At 34.2% G+C, this 10,351-nt stretch overlaps 1 protein-coding gene across 1 annotated transcript; it reads right to left on the minus strand.

Annotated features, from left to right (window-relative positions):
- Positions 1-226: 226 nt before the first annotated feature.
- LOC143541896 (transcriptional regulator TAC1-like) lies at positions 227-745 on the minus strand. The gene has a single exon (XM_077034587.1). The coding sequence runs from the start codon at positions 743-745 to the stop codon at positions 227-229; it is 519 nt and encodes a 172-aa protein (XP_076890702.1).
- Between the last annotated feature and the right edge of the window lie 9,606 nt (positions 746-10,351).

The raw sequence follows: 10,351 nt of genomic DNA on the forward strand, positions 1-10,351 counted from the left end.
AAATACTTTAGTTCAAATTAGTATATTGCATGAGTTGAACATATAGAGTACAATAGTACATGATTAATAAGCCATACAAATAAACAAGGTTTGTAGTATATATATACCAAGGTACAAAATATATATAGAATGAAATTAAGAAGTACTTCACCCAATATCAGCCAATTCTTGTTTCCATTTTGAACATGTGTTTCCTTCTTGTCATAAGCAAAAAAGATAGATCAATCTAAGGATATTGACCTAGACGTAGCTCCAAATCGACATCGTTTTGGATCCAATCTTCATGCCTTACTTTCGCACGCTCTATATTACCACTTCCCATTTCGGAACTCCCAATTCCAAGATTCAAATTCACTCTCAAATGCTCCTCATGAAGAGCACTAAAATTAGGGTTTGATGGCATAAACTGATAACCATGATTGTGTGTCGAGAACCCGAATAAAGAACCATGATTTTGAGCCTCTTCATTAGGAATAAGATAATTAAAAGATTTCGAAGAAACCGTCGAATGATGATCTTTCTTGGGCTTGGTTGAAGCATTGTTGTGTTTTTTTGCTTTTGCTTTGTCTTTTCTATGAATATTCATGTGACCACCTAATGCTTGAGCATTTGTGAACCCTCTTTTGCAAAAGGTACACTCGTAAGAGCGACCCAAACCCTCTTTCGAGCTATTAGGAGACAACGAGCGATCAGTTTCTTGATCGCTCGAAGTCTCTGAATTGTTCCCATGCTTCTCAGAACCCATAACTTTAAGATCAAGAAACTGCGTTGTCTAGAGAATAAAGGATGATAAAATTAGGGTTTGATGCAGTTTAAGAGTTGAAGAGGCAAGAGGGAGGTTATATTGACCAAAAGGTACGTTGGGTTACAGGAGAATTGACAAAAAAAGTAATGGATTAATATCTTGCTGCTTGTTTCTGTCAGCTGCCGGCTTTGAGACTTACCTTTCTGCTTAAGTTAATAAGAATACATACAAAAATGATGTAATTGGTATTTTATTACCGACTACACAAAATGCTAAAAAAAACAAAAAAAATCCTGTATAAGTACATACATGTATATAGGCATACAGACAAAAGATACAATACAATAATCCTTAACGTATCTTAATGTATAAGAATATTTATATTCACGAAATTGATCTATAAAGCACATCTCAACATCTCAGAATCATCAATACATACCCAATTAATCATTTATTCACCGAAAAAACAGATTTTGGATAGTTTATCGATCAATTTTTTTTTTCACAAAACCCGTTTTTAATAGTTTTTGGCTGAGCGTTTTAGGTTTTCGGCTGAGCGTTTTAGAATTTTTGCCTTTGTTTTTTTGCTTTTGAGCGTCTCGCGTACCTATCGTACGTTAAGAAATTATTGTACAGTATCTCGACCCTACGCATATATATTTATTTTATGGACATACTTCTAGGCAAAGACAAACCTATTGTACATACATATTACCTTGAAAGTCTATAAACTAATAGATGCATGGCAAGTCATATATTTGAAAAGTAGCAATTACATAGAAACCGAAGACAATTAAGCGGACAACAAGCTGCATCGCTATCTCATTTTGAATTTATAAATATATTCATAATATGATGATACATATATACAATATAGACAGAATTACAAATTTTGTCCTTTAAAAAAAGCCAAATTACGGTTCGTGTCCTTTTTTTAGTTTCTTTGCAGGCGGTGTACTTTAAACATTTTTTTCTTACACGTTATGTCCTTTACGCTAACTGGGTTAGAAAAATTCAGTTAAATACCCTCACGTGAGGCGCATGTGAGGGCATTTTTGTCTTTTCATCTATACCTGCAACTTCTTCTTCTTCTTCTTCATTTTTGCAGATCTCAATTAATAAGATATAACTTAACCTACACCTCAGCCCTTTCTCTTCCCATACAACCCACCACCAACATCACCCACACTCACACGCCACCACCATCACCAACCGCCCCACACCACCACTTGCCATCATTAACACTTTAAAAAGAAGCCATCACTACCGTCCCCCTATCTTCTACTTCACCGGAATCAAACCCTCTCTGTCACAATCGATTTTCCGGCCAACAGTACCTGGGTCAGACCTGGGGAGTCGAAACGAGTTAGGTCGGGCCGATGAATCAATCTCCGTCACAATCTGTTTTCCGACGACTTAATTCCGTTTTAGAGCTTTCAAAACTTGCGGATCTAGCATAATTTTGGCTTTAATTAGTCAAAGACCATTTCTTTTTCTTGATTTCGATTCCACTTCACTTTTTTTGTATATCAATAGCCTATTAGTAAGAATGATTCCATTAAGGTATGAGATGGCCAGAGCTCAGAATCTGAAGGTTGGGTGGTTCCGGTGACTTGGTAGGGAAGGTGGTGGGTGATGAGCGATGGTGGTGGAGGGTGACGGAGGTTTCAAACAGTGGTGGTTCTGGAGAGTGAATGGTGGCTGCTGGAGGTCAAACGGAGTTGATTGAGATCTACAAAAATGAAGAAGAAGAAGATGAAGAAGAAGAAGAAGTTGCAGGTAGAGACGAAAAGACAAAAATGCCCTCACATGCGCCTCACGTGAGGGTATTTAACTGAGTTTTTCTAACCCAGTTAGCGTAAAGGACATAACGTGTAGGAAAAAAATGTTTAAAGTACACCGCCTGCAAAGAAACTAAAAAAAGGACACGAACCGTAATTTGATTTTTTTTAAAGGACAAAATTTGTAATTCTGTCTACAATATATCCTAATCTCAAACCTCTTTTAAATATGTCACAACTAGTTAACAGTAAACTTAACTATGACTTGCTCATATATACGAATGCCATCACCAATATGAAACCTTGTTTATTTAAACAACATTAATTTTCATTATTCTCTCAACCCATAGAGAGGACAACCTGATGAATGTTGATGATCTTTGTCACATAAGCGATTGTAAGTATGTGTAACATACATGGCATAATACTTATGAGGTATATCTCAGTTATCAGACATGCATGTGGATATTGAGTATATTCGTTAACTAGTTTGTTAAAAAGGATCCATTATGATTTTCAAGTACATTTTCCTTTTGAACCATTTTAAATTGTATATAACTTTATATTTTTTACAACTACAACAAATTAAAATGTAATATATTGCATACATATTATGATCATTATCATGCATAAAATGTTTGAAGCGTATAAAATACGTAAATATCATATTTTTTAAATCTTAAAAGATAAGTCTATAAATGATCTTTAATTTAGTTTAAGATCGTGGTTCTGGTACTAGGAATGTCGATACCATTTGGAAATCCACGAACTCGACAATAGCGAATTCCAAAAAGTAGGGATCCTCCTCCATAGATTTGCCTTTGTCTATTAAAGAATATATAACTGACGACAAATATGGGACATTCATCTTGGATTGGAACCACGACTACCAAAAGTAGTCTGGTATCCAACAATTATGTAATTTTTTACATATACAAACAAACAAATGCGACAGTAAAATCTCACTTATCATATTTATTGATAGAGTATATATGAATGATGAAATAAGGAAAACGTACATGTCCTCTATCACAATCAAATATAGAGATCGAGTAGTCTAAAGTGAGACCCAATGCTCAAATGCATCTATCAAATCACCCAACTTATCTCCATAAGTATCCCAAAATGGCTTAAATCACAATCACACAACTCTTATACATGATCTCTTATACATGATCTTGTGCAATTTAGACATGAAAAAGACTACATACAGTTGATTTTACACGCGTTTACCTAATATACTTAGATCGAGAGGATTCTCCTAATTTAAGATAACTTGAAGATCCACATTAAATGTATCAATACAAATACATATTGAGAGATTTATAGACGACTTATTAGTGAGTTTGTGCGATTGTACGTCGATCATATGTTACACAACTGTGTATATGCATGATATTTGTAATCATAAGTTTGTTCGTGCGACTTCCACCCAATCGAATCCCACAAATAAAGATTAATGATAACTTCCCGCTAACATTGTGAATCAAGGGACGTTATGGTCTTATGGAACATAAAAAAGGCGCAAACAGGACGAGAATAATTTGGTGTCTTCTTCCTTCTTAGGTTGGAGGTTTGGTTCTTTGGTTTAAAACTTTAGATTATCTTCAGATGATTAATTGTTTGGACAGCTTCCTTCATCTCGTCTTCTGGTGGTTTGTCTTGGTCTTTAATGTTTGTATCTTTTTATTTTTAGTGGAAGTCTTTAGATGACATTCATCCCCGTATTTCCCTTTTCGTCCTTTTCTATACCTTTCCTTTGTTTTCTTTTGATTGTACACCATATATATGGTTTTAATTTGTTCTTTTTATTTTATTTGAGTTATCTTTTATCTTAAAAGCGATGCTAGTGATTTTAATTAATATGTGATTTCTAGGGTTAAATAAACGTACATATGTTACAGATATCTCAGGCAGTATGAACAATATTCTTCAAAATTAATGTTATTCAGTTTTTATTAAATGATTTTAGTTGAAGTTTTTCCACCTTCTATTTCCATTTCTTTTTCTATTGAGTTTCCACTAAGATTCAACAAAACACCAAAAACTAAGCCCTCGTGCGGTAACACACGGGTAAGAAACCTAGTTTTATTAATTAATGACTACAAATATTATGTTTATACAAGTGCATTGATTATATTAACAAACCTTTTTTTTGTATACTAACTATATTCTAAAATTATTGGAGGTCTTGGGGTTTAAGTACGTTTCACCTGTGACAAAAAGTATGAGGTTTTAGGTTTGCTGAGAGGATTTTCTTACCTACGCTGGTTTTCTTCTTAAGGATTAAGTAAAGATGATCGGGTGGGTCATTGGTCCGTCATTAATCCAAATAGGCGTTTCAAAAATAAATAAAATAAAAAGAATTTTGAAATAAAATAAAACAAATTGGCTTTTTTTTCTTTTGTAAATTATGTTTTTTGGACTAGGCCTTGTTAAAATTCATAAAAATGTATCAGGAAATTAATACAGCTAGCATATGCTGCTCTGGAAATTTGAAGCTAGCTCTTCGAAGGACAAACACACAAGTGGAAGTAGATCAAGTAACCAATGACTTATGTAGTTATTTACAATTATAATTATCACAATATATATGACAAACACTTTGATATGTGATTTGTCGTTTGAATATATATTGTGTTTTAATGTTTATATATATATTAATTGTCTGTATGAAAACATTTTTATAAGAAAGATAACAGCTAGCTATACACTCCAGCTAGCATTAATTAATTAGTATAAATTAAAAATAAACGTATATACTGTCTCCAGTTCATGCTAAATAGTTGACGAATTAATGCATTGCATTGCATTGCATTGCATGTACGTACGTAGACTCGTAGAGTCCAACAACATATTTGAAACTTGACTCTTTATATTCGTTGATGTACTTTTGTCTTATTTGCCATTATAATCGTAAGTCACGTTAGAAGAAAATGAAATATAGGAATATTCAAATATTACTATGACTTTTATATATTTACCTTGTTTTAATATCATGAGCTGGTTAGTTTACGGGTTAGGCCTAGCATTATACCTTAACACCTAGGACGTTAAGGCCGATTACGAGTGGAACACCACTTCCTTCATGGATTAAGAGGCATTAATGACAAGACGAGTTAAAGTTTTATTGGGTTTTAAAATCCTCGATACACACAATAATTTAAGAATTATTTCAAATTGATGGGGTTAAGGAGGTTAATTAAACCATTTCCTTAGGGGGGACGGGGCACCGCGTGATGTGTTTTTAAACACCGCCGCCACTCCCTTATCAAGCTTGATGGAGGTGTTTTGGGTGTTGGCCATCACGCTTTAAGTGGGTTTGAGTGATGGAACTCTCTCTCTATATATACATATATACACACCCCAAATACAATCCTCTCACTCACACAAAAACCTATATGTATATATACCAAAACCTATCACACCACATCACCCCTACCAAATTCCATCAAAATGTGATGGATTTGGGGTTGGTGACGTGGCATAATTTGATTGGGTGGGGTGTGTGATGAGTGATGCCATCACCTCCCCCCCCCCCCCTTATGGTGAGTCGAAGTGAATGAGATAAAGTGGGAGATGTAACGTCTATGCGAAGTTAAGAGGCTTGGATGTAAACCATATGAACTTAGTAGTGTGTATCCACTAAAAATTGACCAATAAAGAGCAATTTGACCTACTAATTGAATAAAAAATATATGATTCTGTACTAAATGAATGTAACTTTTATGCTAGTATTTTTGAATTTGGGGCAGTGGATGATAAATTATTGTGGTCATGATTTCTGAATTTATGATTGGGTGAAAATGAAATAGAATAGCCCAAGTAGTGAGCCCAAAGTTGAGTAGGCCCAAACTGCTTAGATGAATAAGATGGATGTTTTTAATTTTCTCACAACGATATCCCAAATGAATTAGAAAAGGTTGGCAGGCAGAGAGTATAAGCAAAGCTTATGATAACTAAATATCAGGGTAAAGTTAAAATACTAAGGACAACAAAAATAAGAAGGGAGAGAAGGAATCCAGTCAATTGATTTTAGATTTGAATGGCTGAGATTAATTTAATAAATAAAACTTGATGAAAATGGCATTAAGGTAATAACTCATCTTTGTTGACTTTCTCTCTCCACATGCAAGGCACATGTCAATTTCCCCATCATTTTAAAATGTCAACAACTTTTTCATACGACATTATTTTTTTTAAAAAATTCACCATAATAATAAGCGTTTTTTATCTATAATATGAGTATCATATTTGTCACACCCTGCCAATAGGGGGCTGGGAGTTTCAAGGACAAATTGGTACCATATGTAAGCAGCGGAATATTATTGATAAAGATAAGTTACAATATTTGTACTAAATATTTATGACAAGGTGTAACTACACAACTATCTCTTCCCTTCTCTGACACTGCTGCAATCCGTGTTGGGTTCTATTAATCTCATTGGCATCTAATCTTCTTTGTTCTTGCTCAACTTACGCCTCTATCATTAGTCATGCTCATTACAATGCTAATCCAAATCACTATCCACCAGGTACCTGAATACATGCTAAAAAGTGTCAACTAAAAAGTTGGTGAGTTCGTGACTTTAGCTCACATACACATAAAACAGTTCATATATAAAAGCGAGCAAGTTTGTGTGTATGTAAGTATAAAGCATGGTGCGCATCAATCAAGTCCACAATCAAACCTGCAACTAGCATAAGTATCCCCAACTCATACTAGAAGTTAAACCGTCCCGGACTATCACCCTGTTAAAAGCAATAATCAAACACGTAGGTTATATGCCGCAACAATCCGTAGATCTCAGTGTGGTTTACCCAACATAGGGTCACTGTGCGTGGGGGTCTCCCAAATAGTACTACCCATACAAGCCTCCAGCCCATTCCCTCGGGCTAATGATTGTGTAAAAGTTGGGACAAAATTTAGCAGTAAAACACATCTTGATGAACATCACACCATAAGTAAACCCAGCATGTATCCAGCCCAAAAAGTTTAAGTAAAAAGGGCAGCATGAAACTCACCTCAGTCCGCATGCAATATGTATATGAAAAATAATCAATGAACTTGCACTATGCTAGAAATCACCAAGTACGCCTAGTACATATATTAATCAACAATAAGTTATCGAAGAACAATGTAAAATTCGTTATTGGTATTGTTTACTAGTTAATTTTAAGTGTTTTCCAACGCATTTGGTTCTTGATGAGTAAAGTTTCCCTTTATGAGAAGTTTGTACTTAAATAATTAACAAGATTATTGTTTTGTGTTTACGTATATAATTCAGCTTCCGAGAGTTTTAGTTACCTTGGTTCATGTGTCGTTTTGATAAAGTTTCTATTTTTGGAAAGTTCGGTTTTCAGTTAGGTTTTGGGTTACCATATAACCATAGAATTTATATACATTTCATTGATATCAAAAGTCTAATGATACATATTTAAACAACCATGTCCTGTGTTTACAAACATTGACAATACCGGTTATCAACGGTGTTGTCGGTTTTTAACGAAATGTCTTGAAAGAATAGTTTAAATAAACGAATACTTTTGTAACTGAAACTTGTCATTTCCAGAATTATATATATCATAAAAAATGAGTTATTTTCAGGTCTGATATCTCAGAAATTTTTGGGCCGTACGGTTTTAGTCCTTGTTCCTTCGTTTAACGTTTATTTTGGCAATAACCGAGTTAAAGGCTTAGATAGTTTTTGTATAATAAGTAACACTAAAATCATGGTTTTATTAACTTATACTTACTGTTAAAATTCAGAAAAATGAAAAATTTATATTTTTCAAATGCTCATTCGGGTTACGTCGTTTTTACCATAACTCGTGTTTAAACGCTATTTCTTAGCAAAAATGGGTGTTGTGAATATTGAAAATGGTTTATAAAATTATAGTAAATCATTTTAATTATATAAATTCTGGAAAAAAATATCCATTTTATATTTCTCTAGTCTTTCAGTCTTTAAAAGCCGGCTCGTTGTCGTTTCAAACGAAACAATGAGTTTAAGCATGCAAACGGGCCCATTTTGTAAATACATTGTCCCTTTAAACATTTATAGCTTTTATCTAGCCATTTGAACTCATAAGCCTTTGTTTGAAAAACACAATCTTATACTTTCAGTTTTTGAGAAATAACCGGTTTCCAAAAATGCCCTTTCGTTATATTTTTAACAAAAACTCACTTTTCGTCACCTAACGAGTTAGGACCTGTTATAATAAATAAAAATAAATTGTTTTGACATCTCGTGGGTTTTAAAAGATTGTCCGTAGCTGCAGTTTCGCTAACGGAGCCGGTTTTGGCCCGTTTGGGTTCTAGTTCGGTTTTAAAGCGATGTTTCCCTTAAAATAGTTTCAGGTCAGATTGTAAACCATTAAAATATTATTTTTATGGATGCAAAAAGATATCATATTATTACTCGGGTTGTACGGCTTATTTCTTATCAAAAGGGTCACCAAAATGTCGGTTCAGATGGTTTTTCTTACTCGGTTAGATATTAACTTTTGAGGCTGGTCTTGACCAGGTTTGAGGTCTTAAACATGCATGTGTAACTGCTGGAACTTTTGTTAAATGTCCAGAAGTTAGTATGGTCACCTATCGGGTTTGTTTTCAACTAGTTTTCATGTAAACGAGTTTCCGAATGGCCTTGAATTAGCCATAGTTTTCGGGGCTGCATATTACATGATTTTTAAAGTTCCAAACCGGTAATAATTTCTGCATATCTTGGATATACTTGCAAAGCTTATTGGTTTGGTTCACGCTCCGCTAGTTTGGTTTTAAAATCTGAGTTTTCGGTTTAATAGTTAATGGTTTTAACTTCACGGTTATGATAAACCCGATTTTAACATGTTTTCCATTATAGTTTTAGGTTACATATTAATATGTTTTCTTTTAGTTTACTGGTTGAGTTTCCCACAGGTTTAACACGGTTTCAAAGCTTGAAATCAACTCGAAAATACAACAAATACGAGCTGCAATACCTCGAACTCTTTAGGGTTTCACGAGTAGGATAGATTCTTGAACTCAATCCATGAGCAAAAACAGAAGCTTCGGGGCTGTGGTTGGTTACCGGTTTATTATAATATCAGAGTAATAAGATAAGAATAAGTTGAACATTATTACATTAGTGATTACCCGGTTTTCCTTGTGATTTAGGTTGGTTCGGTCCCTCCTAGATAGGGAGCAGAGAGTGAGTTTGAGTGTATACATTGAAGAGTAATATTGATTAAGTGGAGATGACGAGCATGAGCACACAAATGCTTCTGGTTCTGAGGGTAATTAGACAGCAAGGGAGGAGTTTCAGGTTGGGATTTTTATAAAATCCGAACCAGTCAGATGATTATAACAGAATGAACTATGGATTGTACATTATGATAACAAACTACCAGGTTTCTTGTTGTTTGTCTGCTGGATCGGTTTTTCAAGCGGGGAAAGCACCACAAAGAGTTTGAGTGATGCTTATAATTGTAAAGATTGATAATATTAAGGTGAGGGAGATGATATCTTTGAAGCAGGGAATCAATTTTGCATGAAGAGTGATTGGAGAAGAAGATTGATTGGTGGCAGGGCTGTAGATGGCTTCGATAGGGGCAGAGAGAAAGAGATTTCCATTGGGAGGCAAGGATTTTGAAGATATTATAATATCTTCCATTATATTGGTTGATTTGTTATTATTATTACATAATTATTTATAGTTTTACTAAGACCGGTTTATGTATTTACATATAAACATGGGCGTAGGTGATTTATATAACGTGTCACAAATCTTGTTTATCGGTTTCGTCTCATTTTGTTTTGTGAAGCGGATGGTAATATAAGGAA

Source organism: Bidens hawaiensis, unplaced genomic scaffold, assembly GCF_021521415.1.
Source record: "Bidens hawaiensis isolate Kalapana, Puna unplaced genomic scaffold, B.hawaiensis_p1.1 tig00012724_1, whole genome shotgun sequence".
Taxonomy (NCBI): domain Eukaryota; kingdom Viridiplantae; phylum Streptophyta; class Magnoliopsida; order Asterales; family Asteraceae; genus Bidens; species Bidens hawaiensis.